The sequence below is a fragment of the Halichoerus grypus genome, chromosome 1 (genome assembly GCF_964656455.1).
Source record: "Halichoerus grypus chromosome 1, mHalGry1.hap1.1, whole genome shotgun sequence".
In the NCBI taxonomy this organism is placed as follows: domain Eukaryota; kingdom Metazoa; phylum Chordata; class Mammalia; order Carnivora; family Phocidae; genus Halichoerus; species Halichoerus grypus.
In genome coordinates, this window is record NC_135712.1 from 105,931,748 (window position 1) to 105,952,572 (window position 20,825).

At 35.2% G+C, this 20,825-nt stretch overlaps 1 protein-coding gene across 1 annotated transcript in view; it reads right to left on the reverse strand.

Moving 5' to 3' along the window:
* Positions 1-20,825, reverse strand: part of GMPS (guanine monophosphate synthase) — a 64,070-nt gene that overhangs the window by 11,842 nt on the left and 31,403 nt on the right. The window contains exons 5-12 of the mRNA XM_078070025.1: positions 17,247-17,350; positions 10,779-10,972; positions 10,357-10,522; positions 7,131-7,282; positions 6,473-6,646; positions 4,872-4,977; positions 2,443-2,558; positions 50-175 (exon numbers count right to left, since the gene is read on the reverse strand). Of these exons, the coding sequence (XP_077926151.1) occupies positions 50-175; positions 2,443-2,558; positions 4,872-4,977; positions 6,473-6,646; positions 7,131-7,282; positions 10,357-10,522; positions 10,779-10,972; positions 17,247-17,350 (1,138 nt within the window). The remainder of the gene's footprint in view (positions 1-49; positions 176-2,442; positions 2,559-4,871; positions 4,978-6,472; positions 6,647-7,130; positions 7,283-10,356; positions 10,523-10,778; positions 10,973-17,246; positions 17,351-20,825) is intronic.

The window sequence follows — 20,825 nt, forward strand, 5'->3', positions numbered from 1 at the left end:
ATAAACTGCAAAAAGTTACGTTACAGATCAATGAATTCACACAACTCACCTGCACACCTACAGTTTTAATTGGCAACAGGAAGGCATTCAATGAATGCAAACTTGTAATTTGCATCAGCTTCTCCTGATCCTCTTCCGTTGTACAAGCTTTGACTCTTTGTAATAGTGTATGTGGCTGAGAAAACCAAACAGACATTTCTTAAGATTTCAAGAAATAAGGTATTCTTTTGGTATTTATTACTGTCTTATGTATCTACACTTAATGGTTTACGGCAATAGATCCTATTTGATATTTGACTTGTGTGTGCTATGCAGTACATCAGAATTTCATTCCTGAGGGCCAGGGCTATGAGAAGTATCCGGATAAGAAACACAGATTATATTTGTATACTTCAGGGATTTAATCCTGTCAGCAGCAAGGGACATACATCGCATGAGTTAAACCTTTTCCTTATAATAAAACCTCTTACCATAAAGTCACTTTTGTCTAAAATTAATATATCTCCTCCAACTTCCTTTTTTTGGTGTATTTGTCTGGTATATGCTCTTCCATTCTTTTACTTTCACTCTTTCTATCCTTAGGTAAACAGGCTGTAATTAGATTTTACTTCTCAATCCAGTTTGACAATCTATGTCATAACTGGAGATGTTAGTCCTTTTAATTAATTGTGGGTTAATAATATGGTTGGATTTCACGCTACCATTTTATTCAGTAGCTTCTATTTGTCCCAGTTTTTAGGTTTCTTTGTCTTTTCTTACATTTTTCTAAACTATTTGTCCCAGCTCATTTATTTCCCTTCTACTGGTTTTGAAGTTAAACCCTGTATTTTTCTTCTTTTAGTAGTTCCCCCTAAGTGTTAACATGGATACTTAACAGAAGAGAATCAATCTCTCTGTCCCCCTAGCAAACAATACAAGTACCTTTGAATGCTTTAACTGCAATCAATTTCCTGTGGCTTATATGCTATTTTAGCTGTATATTGTTATAATATTTTTAAACAAACAAAAATTAGAGATTATTTTTATTATACAGCCCATGTTTGTTTCAGGCTGAGAACCACTGCCTTTAGTTCCTTAAGTAATGGACTGTTGGTAATAAATTCTGTTTATCTAAAAATGTCTTCATTTGCCCTAGTTCTTAGAAGACAGTTCATCTGTTCACTATTCACAATTATTTTCTCATGGCACTCTGAAATCTTCTCGTTTTTCCTGTGCTTTCAGTATAATAGTCTTTCCTTCAAAGGATAAACCATCTTTCTTCTGTAGCTGTTTTGTCTCTGGCAGTCTGCAGTTTTGATAGGTATGCCTACTAGGTGTCAATTTTTTTTTTCATCATCCTAAATGAGATGTGTTACACTTCCTGAATCTGAGCTATGGTGTCTTCACCAGTGTGGACGAATTCAAATACTTTTGTCTATTATCTCCCCCTGGACATATGTTAAAATTGACCTTTTCATTCTATTTTAACCTCTTCTCTATATATTTTTCTCTTTGATGCTTTGTTCCGATTTCTGGATAATTTCTTAACATCTGTTTTTGAGTTCATTACTTCTCTCTTTAGCTGTTTTTAATTTCAGTTATTTTCATTACTAGAACTTAATTTTTTTCAAAGCTGCCCAAGTCATTTTGATAGTCTTTTACCATATACCTTATTCTCATTATCAACTGCTTCTTTTAATTCTACGTACTTTACACTAACTCCAGTATCTGAAGTGTTTGAGGGTCTTGTGCCAGTTTTTTCCACTAGCTCTCATTCATGTTACCTTACTTCTATATATATTTTTCAATATTTTAAGTTCATATATATTTATTGGAACTGTATATGTGGAGATCTTTTAAGGCCTTAAGACAATCCCAGAAAGAATTTACATTGCTAAGCCTGACACCTGGAAGCACTACCAACCAAGGTCCGCTTTAAATTCTTAGCTTGAAGTTTTTCAGACCACAAAGATTATAAATTTAGGCACCAAATCTACAGAAGGACTGGGAGACTTTTACATTCATCCTTAGTTTGGAGTAAAAATGTTTTCCCTTATTTTCTTGCAATACATATAAAATATATTTTTTAAAGATTTTAAGTAATTTCCACACCCAACATGGGGCTCAAACTCATGACCCCAAGATCAAGAGTCGCAAGCTCTACCAACTGAGCCAGCCAGGCACCCCTAAAATATTTTTAAACACCCCTTCATATCTAGAATTTTTAGGGATTCAAGGTATCTTATCTGTTGTAAGGCTAAAAAGATAAGTTTACAAGTCTCTGTAGAATATTTTCTGTATAGTCATTTAACATGTTAAATTACCCTAAATTTTAAAAAAATGAAATTCTAATAAATTCATTGTAGATACTAGAGTACTACAAGAATCCATTCAATTCCTTATACTGATGAGCTATGTCTATTTAAAGCTCCTGTAATATACAAATTCAATGCAAATTATTACCTTCTTAACACTTGCAGAAAAATCAGCTACTATTTTCAAAATATTGTTGGTTTCAGGAAAGTCCTTACAAATATAAGGTTCTTCAGCACATATTACTCTGATTGCCAGGCCAGGACCTAAAGAGAACCATAACAGTGGTATTTAATATAAATTTTATATTTAAATATAAAAATATCAGTTTCCAAATATAAAATCCTTCCAAAAATTAAAATCCATTGGTCATTTTAAGTTTTTTCCAGTTTTACTGAGATATAACTGACACATAACCATTGTAAGCTTATTTTTTTTTTAAGATTTATCTATTTGAGAGACGGGGAGGGGCAGAGGGAGAAAACCCCAGGCAGACTCCCTGTCAAGAACGGAGACCAACTGGGGGGCTGATCCCACGATCCTGAGACCATGACCCGAGCCGAAACCAAGAGTGGGAGACCCAACCGAGCCCCTCCACTTCAAGTTTTTTTAAGTGTTTTATTTCAAATGTAACTATTAGTTTCCCATCCAACTCACCATTTTTTAGAATGCTTTAGTTCTCTTTACATCAATGATTTCTATCTCCTGTTTTTGGTAGCCCATGTATTAAGTGTCACAAAATTCTCCAATAAATATTAATTCACAATATATGCACCCATCTTTTTTAAACTTATTAAAGGAATTTTTAAATATATAGAAAAGTAAAGAGGACAGTGTAATGAACCACCTTATTATTCATCACCCATGTTCAACTACCAATCTAATTTAGGAAGAAGAATATGCTGTTTAAAAAAAAAAAAGTACAACAGTGTTTAATTCCAAAAAATGCAAACTGGTATTTCTATTTTACCAAATACTTAAAAGGATGAAAACATAAGGTATGTGTGGATCTAAAAAAAAATGGATTCTGCTTCTTTACTGTAACAGAAAAGGTATCCTGTGAGATACTTGGTTATAGACAAAACCTTAGCCATGTTCCATTAATTCCTCAGTTTCATTCTTCATCTGTAGAATAAACAGCTTATTTAAAGTAAGTAGTATGCCTTATTTTTTTAAAAGCACCAAAATATTTTTTACCAAAGAAATCTTACACAATAAAAAAAATCCAATATATAAATAGACTTTTAAAAGTCAAGTGACTCTAGTGCAATGATGACCAAGGACACAGGACCACTTGGCTCCCTCCATTACATTCACACACAATCCTTTGCCAACACACAGGTTAGAGACTGAACATCTTGAATTCCCAGATTTGAAGTTTATTAATACAAATAGCGCTAATCACCACATGAGTTATACCTTTGTGAGACTGCTTATAGGACCAATATGATATTTAAGAATACAAGTTCTGAGGTGAGACAATCAGGGCTAGAATCCCAGCTTCAAACCTAATCTGCATTAACTTTTGGCAATTAGGCTCTGTTCCCAAAATTTCCTCATCTATAAAGCAGAATAATGGTAGTTTTATTGTGAGGATCAAATAAGACAGTTGTAAAATATTTAGCAGAATGCCTAGCACATACTAGTACTTAAGAATTGTTAACTTTTACTATGCTTAATTAGACCATTCTCTCGACTCATCACCTAATGACTACTATAAAGAACCAGAAACTGAGGTACAAGACTTACCCAAGCTCAAGAACTTCTAACAAAAACAGTTTAAGACTCTCAGTCCTAACTTTAAATAAATACCACCTTCAGTTAGTTATTTTTCTATATGACAGCAGCAAATGACTATCTAAACTGAGTATTTTTTATTTGTTCATGAATTCGTTACATACAGCCCTATGCAAAGAAGTAATTCATTCAGATAAGTAGTCAACCATAGGATTAGGATTGCAGAGAACCACGTTTTAACCTTGTCTTCCATGGAAGGCATCATGGTATAGTAGAAAGAACATATAAATTGCAGCTCTAACACTAAGAATTGTATGGCAATGTGGGGTACCTGGGTGGCTCAGTTTAAGCATCTGACTCGATTTCGGCTCAGGTCATGATCTCAGGGTTGTCAAATCAAGCCCCATGTTGGGCTCTGCACTGGGTGTGGAGCCTGCTTAAGATTCTCTCTCCCTATCCCTCTGCCCTTCCCCCTGCTGGCATTCACGCTCACTCTAAAATAAATAAATAAAATCTTAAAAAAAAAAAAAAAAGAATTGTGTGGCAATGTTATTAAAATATCTCTATACCTTGTTTTTCTCATCTGATGGCAACATTATAGGCCAGACTCACTGGGGTGGTGTAATATTTAAATATAAATACAATGGAAAATAATTATGTAAGAAAATGAAGTATATACAATAGATATTAAGAAGAATTTTGTTCCCTACCCACACTTTCCTTTCTCTAAAGTTACATATTCCGAGATAAAAAGTTATTTCAAAATTGTCTGAATTGATTTTTCTTCAACATGAAAGTCTAATGACAAATTGAGCAATTCCTTTTTTTTTTTTTTTTTTTACCTGGAAATGGATGCCTGGAAACTAACTCTTCTGGAAGTCCAAGTTCTCTGCCTAAAATTCTTACTTCATCCTTATGAAAATCTTTCAGAGGTTCTATTACTTTTCCCTACAGAGGGAAAAAGCCAATTAATACAAATTAGTAATGAAAATGACATGGAAAATAAAGAATAACATATTATTGGCCTTTCCTGTTGATTTTTTAATCTAAGGTGAAAGACATTTCTTAAAATTTCGTATCTTAAACTATCTTCTCCCATGTGTTCATAAGGAATTAGATGAATATTTTACTGATCTTCGTACTTCTCTTTGAAACACATTTTAAACATAAACCTTTCAAATATAAATAAATCAGAGCAGTCCTACCCACCATCTCTGATCTAGTTCTCATTAGAATACAAGGCAATTAGAAAACATCATACTAGTGTTTCAAAATTAAAGCTCTCCAAATGATACCATGAAGTGAAAAGACAACCTACTCCTATTTGATAAAGGACCTACAGACAACTACTCCTATTTGATAAAGGACCTACAGAGTGTATAAAGAACACTTACAATTCAGTAATAAAAAGATAAATAAACCAATTAAAAATGTGCAAAAAATCCGAATAGATATTTCTAAGAAGATATACAAATGGCCAATAAGCACATGAAAAGATGCTCAACATCATTAGTTTTATTAAGAAAATGCAAATCAAAAGCACAATGAGATATCACTTCACATCCACTAAGATGCCTAAAATAAAGACAGATAGTAGCCATCTTAATGAGTGTGAATTACAAAAAAAAAAAAAAGAGAGAGAAAATAACAATTGTTGGCAAGGTGTGGAACATTGTTGGTAGATTATAATATGATATAACTGCTTTGGAAATATTAAGAAGTCCCTTTTAAAAATTAAAAATAGAATTACCATGGGGTGCCTGGCTGACTCAGTCAGTAGAGCATACAACTCTTAATCCTGGAGTTTTAAATTCAAGCTCCATGCTGAGTGTAGAGATTACTTAAAATCTTACAAAAACAAAACAAACAAAAACTACCATATGATCCAGCAATACTGCTTCTTGTATATAACAAAAACAAAAAACAAAAAACCTGAAAGCAGGGTCTCCAAGAGATATCTGCCAACTCATGTTCATAGCAGCACAATTCACAATAGCCAAAAAGTAGAAGCAACCCAAATGTCCATTAACAGATAAATGGATAAACGAAATGTGTATATACATACAATAAATTATTATTTAGCCTTAAAAAGGAAGGAAATCCTCTCACATGTTACAACATGGATAAACCTTGAGGACCTATGCTAAATGAAATAAGCCAGTCACAAAAAGACAAATGATTTCACTTTTATAGGATATCTAAAGTAGTCAAATTCATGGAGACAGAAAGTAGAATGGTGGTTACCAGGGGTTGGGAAGAAGGAGAAGAGAGTAGCTGTTGTTCAAGGGATATAAAGTTCCAGTTTTACAAGATGAATAAGTTATGGAGATCTGTGTCACAACAATGCAAATATACTTAATATTACTGAACTATCCATTTAAAAATGGTTCAGGGAGAGGGGGAGGGAGAAAGGCTTTATGGCAAAGTTCTCATAAGCTTTTACCTCTTCTCTCAACTTTCTGATAAGCTCTGTGTCATTGTGATGGGTTTTGATGAGTTCAGCTTTGCCACTTGCAACAAGGGATGCACTTTCAATTAAATCAGGCCGTAAAGTACCTTGCGCAAGGAAAACCTCCTCCGGTTTCAGGTTCATTTCTCCAATTACTTCATTGGCAATCTATAACCAAGAGGAGTAAAACAGCCTTTTAAAGAGATGAATCTTTAAAAAAAGATAACAAAGTCTTTTTTATTTATACTTTCGACAAGATTTTTCAGAATCCTTTTGCAATACTGACCAAGAGATAAAATCCACACCAACTCCCAAAGTAAACTCTTTTAAGAACATATGCTTTAGAAAGATTCATAAAGATAGGCAAACATTCAAGAGCCTGAAAACTAGCCATTGAAATACTCAAAGAACTAAAAAGTCTAATATCAACTGAAACACCTATTCTTAAAATAGTTAAAAGAAAAGCCTGGCAACATAAGTATATGTATTTTTTAAAAACAAGTCAGTATAATAGTAACATACACTAAAATTCTTAATCAAAAAAAAAAACAATCAAAATTAGCAAATTTGATTATTTCATATAAGGACAAGGAAAAACAAATACTAAAATTCACACCAAAAATAGTACACATTGTGGGTATTAAAAAGGTACCTTAACAAAAGTATCCCCAATAATTTTTCTTTTCTCTTCAGGACTTGTTGTCATATTTAATGTTTTGCTAATTCTTTTTCGTGGAGTTCTATCTTCATCTGATATTGGTAGGGTTGTTGTTCCGTTGTAGAAAGAATGAGCAGCATTTATCACTGAGGAAGAGAAGAGAAGCACATTTTAAAACTAACAGAAGATTTTAAAAAACATAAATAATGGGTCAAACTACAGAAAGAAAACCTAGATCAATCTTTTACCTTTTATCTTTTATCTTGGCTACATATTACAGAACTACCAATAAACCACGATTAATAGAGTCCAGACACAGGAACTTACTAAATTTTGTTTTTTTGAGAATCCTGTGGCATTTAGTAATCTAAGGCCATAATATCATACATTATGCTGGTTGCTTTCCTGTATTCAGTGCCCCACCAGAACAACAAGCAAAAGCCAAAGGAAGAAGCATAGCCCCAAGGGAACTAAAAGTAGTGGTTCATATACAGGGATCAAAGTCCTCCGAACTGCACACTGAATTAAACAGTCTCTTGAAAAACTGATGTTTATCAGCATACATTTAACAATCACTGGCTATCCTTTTATTTTTAAAGAGCAAGGTACTTAAAAACTTACTAAGATCTCTATTTTGTAGTAAGGCTGAACAACTGGTGAACCTCACTGAAATACAGCTGGCTATTTCACTGGGGGACACCAGTGAATTTGTAGCTCTTTCTCTTAAACTGGTCAATTACCCCAGAAAAGACACCTCCAATCTCCTGCCTATCAGCATTCTGATAACGAAACACCAGAAGGCAGGGAGAGAGTCACCATTCAGTATACAGATTTTTGCTTCACCCTACTGTTTCTAATGTAGAATCTTATTTCCACCCTCAACTATGCCTGGTATTGATATGCGCAAGTCCAAAGTTTCTTTTACGTAGCCTCTCTAGAGAATAAGTCCACAGTCTTCCCATAGGGAGGGATAGCAATTTATTCCTGTGTTAAGGAAAAGAACCGCCTTCTCAGATTTTCAATCAAACTGTTTTAGGCTCACCCAGAGAACCACACCCCACAGGGAAGCCAATGTTTCCAAATCTTGAGCCTCCCCACAAGTCCTGCTTTTGTTAGTTTCCTCCCCTTAGCAACATTTTACTAGATATGTCTCCTCAGACAAGGGAAAGGAAAGCAAAAATAAACTATTGGGACTACATCAAAATAAAAAGCTTTTGCACAACAAAGGAACCCATCAACAAAATGAAAAGGCCACCAACTGAATGGGAGAAGATATTGCAAAGGACATATCTGATAAGAGATTAATATCCAAAATATATAAAGAACTTCTACAACTCAACAGCAAATATACAAATAACCCAATCAAAAAATGGACAGAGGACCTGAAGAGACATTTCTCCAAAGAAGATATACAAAAGGCCAACAGGTACATAGAAAGATGTTCAATATCACTACTTATTAGGGAAATGCAAATTAAAACCACAGTGAGGTATCACCTCATACCTGTTAGAATGGCCATCACCAAAAGACAAGAGATAATAAATGCTGGCGAGGATGTGGAGAAAAGGGAATCCGTGTGCAATGTTGGTAGGATTGTAAATTGGTACACCCACTATAGAAGAGTTTTGAGGGGCTCCTGGGGGGGCTCAGTCAGTTAAGTGTCCAACTTGATTTCAGTTCAGGTCATGATCTCAGTGTGGTGAGATTAAGAGTCCCACACTGGCCTCCATGCTCAGCGTGGAGTTTGCTTGAGATTCTCTCTCCCTCTGTCCCCCGGCCCCGCTCACACTCCCTCTCTCTAAAATAAATAAAATCTTAAAAAAAAACAAGTTTTTGGAGGATCCTCAAAAAATTAAAAATAAAACTACCATGTGATCCAGCAATTCCACTTCTGGAGAGATACCCGAAGGAAATGAAAACACACAAAAAGATATCTGCACTCCCGTATTCATAGTAGCATTATTTGCAATAGCTAAGGTATGGAAACAACCTAAGTGTCCATCAATGTATGAATAAAGATGTAGTACACACACACACACAGGAAAATTATTCATCCATAAAAAATAAGGAAACCTACCATTTGTGACAACATGCATGGACCTTAAAGGCATTATGTCAAGTGAAATAAGTCAGACAGAGAAAGACAAATACTGTATGATCTCACTTATATGTAGAATCTAAAAAATGAAACTCACAGAAAAAGAGATCAGACTTCTTATCAGAGGTGGAGGGTGAGGAGAAGGGGAATTGGAAGAAGACGGATAAAAGGTACAAACTTCCAGTTACAATATAAGTAAGTACTAAGGCTGTACTGTACAACATGACGATTATAGCGAATACTGCTGGCTGATACATAGAAAAGAGTGAATCCTAAAAGTTCACATCATAAAAAGAAAAATATTTTTCCTTTTTATTGTTCCCATATGAGAAGATTGATGTTAGCTGAGACTACTGTGATAATTCTTTCAAAATATATGCAAAATCTAATCATCATGCTGTAGCCTTAAACTTATACAGTGATGTAAGTCAATTATTTCTCATTAAACTAGAAAAAAAAAGTGACTATGGACTCTTCACTTCTCTTCTCTGTATAAGCCTTTCAGTTTGTAAAATAATCTGTACATCCATATTTGTTGTAGGAAGACTTGGAAATTCTCATACATAAATAATATTATGGATGGGAAAAGATAACTCAAAAAGAGTGAACGAGTAGAAGAGAATAGAATGACAGATGGAATTTTATTGATTTTTTTTATTGATTTGATTTTTTGGAATTTCTATTGATTTCAGTTTTAAAATTTATCCTAGGACCCCTCTTGAACCAGATAATTACAATGTAAAAGTAAAAAACATAATTATAAGTTTACTGGGAAACCTGTACTTGTTTGTTTTTTGTGTTTTTTTTAAGATTTGAGAGAGTGTGTGTGCCTGTGTGAGCACACAAGAGCAGGGGGTGGGGTCGGGGGGATGAGGGCAGAGAGGAGAGAATCTCGAGCAGGCTCCCCACTGAGCACGGAACAGGAGGCAGGGCTCATTCCCACACCCTTGAGATCATGACCTGAGCCAAAATCAAGAGTCGGACACTCAACTGACTGGGGCACCCAGGCACCTCTGGAAACCTGTACTTGGTGAAGACAATGAGCTCACTCAAACCATAACGCTAGATCTGATTTGTTAAATAAGTCCTCACATATAGACTTTTCTGGGGGCTCATCAATACCTTTGACCTGAATTCCAAGCTTTTTGAGGGCTTCTTCTACAGACTGGCTTTCTCGTTTTCTCATAAAGCCATTATCAATGTGCACAGCAATGACTTGATCTTGGTTCAAAGCACGATTCAGCAAAGCTGTACAAACTGTTGAGTCTACTCCACCACTGAGTAAAACCTACAAGGTGAAATTAAAAATCAAGTTGAGTACAATAAACAACAAAAAAATAAAAACTATCAGCTTAAATCATTACCTTTAAAAACACTGATTTTATCAAAAATAGATATGGTAATTGAAAAAGCACTCTGAAACAGTGCAACTCACAAAACATCCGATGACCCAGTCAACATTTAAGGGCTATGGTGCTGAAGCCAGCTCTGACTTCTAGCATTACTGACATAAATTTGTACACTTTCAGATGTAAATTCCTTACCAAAACTTTTGATGTGCCTACTCTTTCTTTGATCTCTCGAATGCACTCAAGTTCTCTGTTCTGCACAGTGAAGGTCCCACTGCACCCAGCTATATCGTAGAGGAAATTCTTCAGGATTACTTTCCCATTTTCTGTAAGGCCAACTTCAGGGTGGAACTGTGCTCCGTACAATTTTTTAGATTCATTTGCTATACCTTTAATAGAGAAAATAATCACAAATTAAAAATGTTTTCATGTGGAAGACTCAACTAAGTACCCATAGTAATTCCTCACGATTTCTTCCTCTATAAATATAAAAACTGATACAACTTAGTGCATTTTTAGCTACAGGGGGAAAAAAAAAAAAACATAAAACAAAAACTACGTTGCCACAATTTTTCTTTAAAAGTCCTTAGGTAGCAATTAGTGCACTATATAGGACAGTGAAATAAGTCCTACAGAGATTACCTCATAGTACTTTCCTTCTCCACCCAGATTACTTTGTCTATTTAATACAATGATAACTCAATTTTGGCTCTCAGTTCCACATGGCTTTCATATGCAATATACTGCTATCAATTTTATGTATTAGAAAAACCTCATGTATTAGGCCTGTCAGAATATTCTATGTATTCCTTTCTTAGATACTATTAACCACAAATGTAACTTCATGGATTTGAGTAATGTGTTTCTGACAAATTATGAATTATTTACTAAGCAAAAGATGATAGGCTAGATGTTTTACCTGTGTATGCATTACCCCTATTTACGGCTCTGAGATATCAAGAAACTTACAGCTGTTTAAGTAGTTAAATCAGGCTTAGCAGGCTCCCAAATTCATACTCATTCTATTATACCACGAAACCTCACATTTTCTTTACTTGGGTTCTAGGACACCACTCTCTCTTAGTTCATTTATTTCACTGTCTGCTCCTTCTTAATCTTTGTTGTTTCCTCCTCATCTTATCCATCTCTACACATGAAAGTTGCCCAGTACACAGCCTTTAAATCTCTCCTCTATACATTGAGTGATCTACAACTCTCATAACTTTACATTCACCCATATGATGGTAAACCCCCAAATTTATACCTCCAGCTCAATTTTCTACTCTACAGTCTAGACTCCTATATACAACTGCATATTCATACCATTTTTTCTATGTTTAATAAGGCATCTTGAATTTAATCTACAAACTTGAATGACTGCATTCTTTCCTTTCAAGTAAACAGAAACTTCAACTTTCTGGATGGTTGGATCAAAAAACATGGAAGTTAAAACTCAATTATACCCCTTTTTCCCCACTCCAAATACAATCCAACAGGAACTCCTTAGTCTCTCCATTCAAAACATATCAGAATCCAATCTCATTTAAGAAGATTAAAATCCTATCAAACATCTTTTCCAACCACAATGGTAAGAAACTAGAAATTACAAGAACAAAACTAGAAAATTCACAAATACGTGGAGATTAAAAAACATGCTCCTGACAAAGGAATAGGTCAAAGGATAAATCAAAAGAGGAAAAAAAAAAAAAAAACCCAAGACAAATAAAAATGGAAACATAACACCCAAAACTTATGGGATGTAGCAAAAATAATTCTAAGAGGGAAGTTTATGGCAATTAATAACTACATCAAGAAAAAAAGATCTCAAATAAACCTAGATTCCACCAAAAAAACCTGTTACAACAAATAAACAATTTCAGTAAGGTTGTGGAATAGAAAATCAACATACCAAAGTCAGTTGTGTTTCTATAAGTTAAACTATCAGAGAAATTAAGAAAACGTTCCCATTTACAATAGCATCAAAAAGAATAAACTATTTAGGAACAAGCTTAACCAAGGAGGTGAAAGATCTGTATACTTAAAACTCTAAGACAATGATGAAAGAAATTGAAGGCACAAATAAATGAAGAAATATCCTATGTTCATAGATTAGAAGAATATTGTTAAAATGCCCATTCTATCCAAAGCTATATACAGATTCAATTCAATCTCTATCAAAATTCCAATGACTTTTTCATAGAAATAGAAAAAAGGAATCCTAAAATGTGTATCAAACCACAAAAGACCTCAAAGAGCCAAAGCAATCTTGAGGAAAAAAGCAAGAGGCATCACATGTCCTGATTTCAAACTACATTACAAAATGACAGTAATCAAAACAGTACTGTACTGGCATAAATACAGACACACAAACCAAGGAAACATACATACACATATATACACACACACACATAATATATACACACTAAATGGAGTATTACTCAGCTTTTAAAAGGAAGGAAATCCTGTCATTTGCAACAATACAGATGAACCTGGAGGGCATTAGGCTAAGTGAATTGAGCCAAAGATAAATACTGAATGGTATTGCTTATATGTAGAATCTTAAAAAAAATAAAAAGTTGGACTCAGAAATAGAGAATGGAAAAGTGATCACCAGGGCCTGGCTGGAGGAAATAGGGAGAGGTGGTAAAAGGGTACAAACTTTCAGTTGTAAGATGAATAAAGTCTGAGGGCCTAATTAATAATATGGTGACTTATTATTGATAACACTGTATTGTATAATCTAAATTTGCTAAGAAAACAGAACTTAAATGTTCTCACACACAAAAAAAGGCAAATATGTGAGGTGATGGATGTGTCAATTAACTCCATGGGGGAATCTTTTCATTATGTGTACCTATATTAAATCAGCACATTGCATACTTTAAATACTTTACAATGTTGTCAATTAATCTTAGTAAAGCTAAAAAATTAAATTAAAAAAAGGTTGAGAGAAGAAAAAAAAACTACCAACCTAGAATTCTGTACCCTGAGAAATTATCCTTCAAAAGTGAAGAAAAATAGACTTTCTCAGACAAGCAAATATTGAAGCTGTTTGTTGCCAGCACATAGGCCTTGCAAGAATGGATAAAAGAACTTCTTTAGAGAAAAGGAAAATGATAAAGGTCAGAAACTTTAGTCTACATAAAGAAAAGAACATCATTCACAGTTCCTGGCTCACAGATCCCAAAACCTTTGGAATTTCTTAAGAGATTAGAGCTTAAAGGTATCTCTCATATTCATAAGGTGACTTTTGGAAAGCACCTAAGGATGGGGGCTGGTTACCAGGGGGAGACAACCATGTGATTAGAGACTTGGAACTTTCAGTCCCAACCTCCTAGACTCCGCAGAGGGGAGAGGGGCTAGAAGATGAATCAATTACTAGGAAGCAATGATTTAATCAATCATGCCTATGTAATGAAGCCTCCATAAAAACCCAAAAGGATGACGTTTGGAGAACTTCCAGGTTAATGAACATGTGCAGTTTGGGGAGAGTGGTGCACCTGGAGAGGGCATGGAAGCTCCATGTCTTTCCCCATTCTCTGCCCTATAAATCTCTTCCATCCGGCTGTTCCTGAGTTATATCCTTTTATAATAAACCAGGGATCTAGTGGTAAAATGTTTCTCTGAGTTCTGTAAGCCACTCTAGAAAACTAATTGAAACGAGGAAGAGGTCATGAGAACCTCTGATTTACAGCCAGTCAGTAAGAATACAGGTAACCTGGACCTGTGACTGGTGTCTGAAACCCAAGGAGGGGGTCACTAGAACCTCCAATCTATGGTTGTTCAGTCAGAGGCACAGGTGATAACCTCGGCTTGTAACTGGTGTCTGAAGTGTGTGTGGGTAGGGAAGGGGGGGTGGTCTTGTGGGATGCAGCCCTCAACCCGTGCAATCTGGTGCTATCTCCAGGTACATAGGGTCAGAATTGAGATGCACTGAGGTGACTGCTCAAATACTATACTGGTGTATAAGAATTGTTTGTTGGTGTAGGAAACACTCCCCAACTCTCCCCACACACTGGAAATTGCTCTCAGAACACCAAAAGACAGCAAAAACAGTGCTTAGAAGGAAATTTTCAGCACTGAATACATATATTAGGAAAAAAGAGATTTAAATTCAATCGCCTAAACTTCCACCTTCAAGAAATGAGAAAAGAGGGGCAAATTATATCCAAAGTAAGCAAAAGAAATAATAAAAATTAAACAAATCAATGAAACTGAAAACAGGAAATCAACAGCAACCACCACCACCACCACCAACAACAACAACAACAAAACTAAAAGCTGGTTTTTTGAAAAGATCAATAAAATTGGTAAGCCTTTAGCCAGGTTAACTAAGAAAAAGAGAGAGGACACAAATTACTAATGTCAGAAATGAAAGAGGAGACATCACTACAAGTCTCATGGACACTAAAATAATAAAGGAATACTATGACTAACTCTATGTCCACAAGTTTTATAACACAGATGAAATGGACCAATTCTTTGAAAGACACGACTTACCAAAACTCACACAAGAAATAGATAATTTCAATAGGCCTCTATCAGTTTTAGAAGTTACATGATCTGATTCAACAGAGGCAGAAAAGGAATCTGAAAAAAAATCCAACACCCATTCATGATAAAAACTCTCTGTAACTTGGAATATAGGGGAACTTCCCCAACTTGATTAAGATTATCTTCTAAAAACCTACAGCTAAAATCATACCTAAACAGAAACTCAAAACTTTCCCACTAAGATCAGGAACAAGGCAAGGATGTTCCCTCTCCCCACTGCTTTTCAACACCATATAAAATTCCTAACTGACGCAATAAGAAAAGGAAGTAAAAGGTATATAGGCTGAGAAAGAAGAAATTAAACTGTCACAGATGACATGATTATCTATATAGAAAATCTGGAAAAAAAATCAACAGAAAAACTCCAGGAACTAGTAAGTGATTACAGTAGGGTTGTAGGATGTAAGGTTAATACACAAAAGTTCACTGCTTTCCTAAATACCAGCAATGAACAAGTGGGATTTGAAATTAAAAACAATTAGCACCCAAATAAATGAAATACTAAGGTATAAATCTAACAAAATATGTACAAGATCTATATGAGAAAACAATCACTCTGGACCACTTCCACCTCTACCACACTATTCCCTACACTACTGTCTCCTCTCCTGATTGCTGCAGTAGATTCCTAGCTGATCTCCCTACTTCTACATTTGACCCTTTTTCTTTTCTCCTCACTATAGCCAAGGTAATCCTGAAATTAGATCATAAGTAAAGCCAACAATTTCATAGTGGCCTCAAATGGCCTGTGTCCTGGCCCCCCTGACCATCCCTCTAACCTCATCTTCTACCACTCTCCTCCATGCTTACTCTACTCCAACCATGTAGTCTTCCTTGCTGTTCCTCAAACATGGTCCCATCCTGGGAGCTTTGTACTGCTATTTCCTCTTCCCCCAAATATCCAAAAGGGTCAGCACTTACTTCCTTCATGTTCAGTATCATTTTATAGGAATACCTTCCCTGAATATCCTATATAAAAGAGTAACAACCTTAAACACACATATTCTGCAACACTCTTCTCTTCCTGTATTTCTTTTCAATGTACTTAAACACTATCTGACACTTGACATATTCTGTATTTGTTTATTAGCTGTCCCATCCCTTCCCCAAACTGGAATGTTAAACAGAGATTTTTGTCCACTTTGTTCATTACTTTACCCTTGGCACCTGGAAATGTTACTGGCACAAAGCACACAAATATTGGTTGAATGAATACAAATACATAAGCCATCTACCACTGTTAATCTTAAGTAAAAACATTTCAATACGAAAACCATTCTGGATCATTCCTATTCTTATGTTAAGTAATTGCAGGCAAATTACTCAATTCAGTTTATCCATGACAAATCTTTTTTCAACTTACTGTTGAGGTGTGGCATTTCAAACAAAAAAACTTTATTGATAAATCCACTTTTTTTTTTTTACTGACTTCCAGGATTATTGATAATTATTTACATAACAACTATTCAAATAAGCAAGTCAAAAAAAAATCACAAACTGCCAGAAAATCAATTCCTCTTCCTCAAAAAAGAAGAGAATAAAAATGGCTTTAAAGTACAGATTAGCAAAATTTCTACAAAGGGCTAAATCATAAAAATTTTAGGCTCTGTGGAACATATGCATACAGTCCCTGTCTTTTATTATAACCCTTCAATAACATAACAGGCTATAGGCTAGATCTGACCCACAGGTAACAGTTTGCCAACCCTGCCTCAGAGAAATGTCCTGAGTGCTTAGTCTGGTGTTTCACAGATGTCCAAGATATATGCCTATGTACACCTGAGAAAGGCATTTAAAAACCCAATTATGAATAAAGCACACTAGAAAAATAGACCATTCTCAAATTTTTCCTGAGCCATAAAAGTAGTGTTTTACATCTGGAGAACTTTTATTAGAATGAACATTTTTTAAAGTATTTCAGAGCAAACCAGTAAGTGACTTCTAAATAATCTAATATTAAATTCCCTTCATAAATTAATGGTTGATCCTATGACATTTACAGTATCTTTTAAAAATAAAAAAAAAACAGTACCTCATACAGAAACATATTCTTAGACTCTTTAGAGAAGTTTTTTAAAATGAAATCTGCAAAAGTTTTAAAATTTTCACCTGCCACAATGTTCCCAGAACGTGCCACAACCTTGAATCCGTCAGCTACTTTGTCTACACTATCTCCATGAGTAAGCAAAACAATTTCTTCCTTCTGAAGACCCCTAAACATACAAAAAATAAAACACAACACAGAAATATCTTAATTAAAGACATGGTCAATGGGATCTTATGCTTTATTTTTTTCCAGCTTTACTGACATATAATTGACATGTAATAGTGTGTAAGTTAAAAATGTACAACATGATGATTTGATATATATATATAATGAAATAATTACCACAGTAAGGTTAGTTAACACATACATCACACATCACATAATTACCATTTTTTTATGTGTATGGGGAGAACATTTAAGATCTACTCTCAGCAACTTTTTTTTTTTAATTTTTTTTATTGTTATGTTAATCCCCATACATTACATCATTAGTTTTAGATATAGTGTTCCATGATTCACTGTTTGTGCATAACACCCAGTGCTCCATGCAGAACGTGCCCTCCTCAATACCCATCACCAGGCTAACCCATCCTCCCAACCCCCTCCCCTCTAGAACCCTCAGTTTGTTTTTCAGAGTCCATCGTCTCTCATGGTTCTTCTCCCCCTCCGATTTCCCCCCCTTCATTCTTCCCCTCCTGCTACATTCTTCTTCTTCTTTTTTTCTTTCTTAACATATATTGCATTATTTGTTTCAGAGGTACAGATCTGAGATTCAACAGTCTTGCACAATTCACAGCGCTTACCAGAACACATACCCTCCCCAGTGTCCATCACCCAGTCACCCCATCCCTCCCACCCCACCCCCCACTCCAGCAACCCTCAGTTTGTTTCCTGAGATTAAGAATTCCTCATATCAGTGAGGTCATATGATACATGTCTTTCTCTGTTTGACTTATTTCGCTCAGCATAATACCCTCCAGTTCCATCCACGTCGTTGCAAATGGCAAGATCTTATTCCTTTTGATGGCTGCATAATATTCCATTGTATATATATACCACATCTTCTTTAGCCATTCATCTGTTGATGGACATCTTGGCTCTTTCCACAGTTTGGCTATTGTGGACATTGCTGCTATAAACATCGGGGTGCACGTAGCCTTTCGGGTCCCTACTTTTGTATCTTTGGGGTAAATACCCAGTGGTGCAATTGCTGGATCATATGGTAGCTCTATTTTCAACTTTTTGAGGAACCTCCATACTGTTTTCCAGAGTGGCTGCACCAGCTTGCATTCCCACCAACAGTGTAGGAGGGTTCCCCTTTCTCCGCATCCCCGCCAACATCTGTCATTTCCTGACTTGTTAATTTTAGCCATTCTGACTGGTGTGAGGTGGTATCTCATTGAGGTTTTGATTTGGATTTCCCTGATGCCGAGCGATACTGAACACTTTTTCATGTGTCTGTTGGCCATTTGGATGTCTTCTTTGGAAAAATGTCTGTTCATGTCTTCTGCCCATTTCTTGATTGGATCATTTGTTCTTTGGGTGTTGAGTTTGATGAGTTCTTTATAGATTTTGGATACTAGCCCTTTATCTGATATGTCATTTGCAAATATCTTCTCCCATTCTGTCAGTTGTCTTTTGGTTTTGTTGACTGTTTCCTTTGCTTTGCAAAAGCTTTTTATCTTGATGAAGTCCCAATAGTTCATTTTTGCCCTTGCTTCCCTTGCCTTTGGCGATGTTTCTAGGAAGAAGTTGCTGCGGCTGAGGTCGAAGAGGTTGCTGCCTGTGTTCTCCTTTAGGATTTTGATGGACTCCTGTCTCACATTGAGGTCTTTCAACCATTTGGAGTCTATTTTTGTGTGTGGTGTAAGGAAATGGTCCAGTTTCATTCTTCTGCATGTGGCTGTCCAATTTTCCCAACACCATTTGTTGAAGAGACTGTCTTTTTTCCATTGGACATTCTTTCCTGCTTTGTCGAAGATTAGTTGACCATAGAGTTGAGGGTCCATTTCTGGGCTCTCTATTCTGTTCCATTGATCTATGTGGTACTCTCAGCAACTTTTAAGTATACAAGACAGTTGTTAACTGTAGTCACCATGCCTGAACATTAGATCCCCAGAACTTATTCATCTTATAACTAGTTTGTTCTTTTCCTTTAAAATACTAACTCACCATATGTGTAAATCAATAAAATAGAAAAAAAAAGTATGTAGCAGTGCAACACTGCTAGAATTTAAATTTATTCTGTGCATTATAAATAAAGCCAAAAGGAGTATTAAATCTCAAAAAAGGCAATCTGTAAAAACTGAAAACTGAAAAAAATATATTTAAAAGTTGGTGGTGTAACCACATGCATAAAAAATTATTTCAAGAAGCTACAAAATAATAATTTCAACATTTTTTCTCTATTAGGATTTATCTTAAGAGAAGGCATTTCAGAGATCTAAACATTCAGTAGTTTTATATCAGAAAGTAAAAGTACTAATACTGATATTGTTATTTTGCAGCTATATATACTGTAAATGCATGCATGTTATAGGTTAAAACAAATATTAAATAATTAGGAATTGAGGTTTTCAGCCTCAGAGTAAGGAGATACAAAAATCAAAGTTGTTATAAAACCCCATAAACTTTCATTTTAAATGGAAATAAGAGTATACACGGATTTTGTTTTCTCTAAAAGAATACATATTGACTAAATTTATTCACTGAAAGGGCCTAGAAACAAAGACAACCCAGTAGCAATGTGGACCTCTATTTCTCATGCCAAACACGTTAAAGGCATAGGTTAAAGAAGATGTAACATTCATCAAATGCAACATGTGGACTTTCTCTCGACCCTGATTCAAACAAATCAACTATAAAAAGATATTTCTTACATTATGAGAAAATCTGACAGAGGACTGAATATTAAATATTAAGAAGTAAAAAAAAAAAAGTAAATTAAAAATAAAGCAAGAAAATAAACTACATTAAAGCCAAATGGATGTTTCAGGTTTACTACTGTTGTCATCGTTGTTGCTTAGGATTAATGTATGTTGTGAATGAGTTCCACAATTTTACAACTAGGAAGACAGACAGAAAACTTTAAATTTTAACCGGATCTTGGGGGGGAAATTGGAGGAGGAGACGAACCATGAGAGACTATGGACTCTGAGAAACAAACTGAGGGTTCTAGAGGGGAGGGGAAGGGGGGATGGATTAGCCTGGCGATGGGTACTAAAGAGGGCACGTATTGAATGGAGCACTGGGTGTTATATGCAAACAGTGAATGATGGAACACTACATCAAAAACTAATGATGTAGGGCGCCTGGGTGGCTCAGTTGGTTAAGCGACTGCCTTCGGCTCAGGTCATGATCCTGGAGTCCTGGGATCGAGTCCCGCATCGGGCTCCCTGCTCAGCAGGGAGTCTGCTTCTCCCTCTGACCCTCCCCCCTCTCATGCTCTATCTCATTCTCCCTCTCAAATAAATAAATAAAATCTTTAAAAAAAAAAAAAAAAAAACTAATGATGTAATGTATGGTGACTAACATAATAAAATTTTTTTTTAAATGCAAAAAAATATATATTTTTTAACCAGATCTTTAGATATAAAGCCTCTGCAGTATCACATACCACCATGATTCCTAAAATGGTTCTC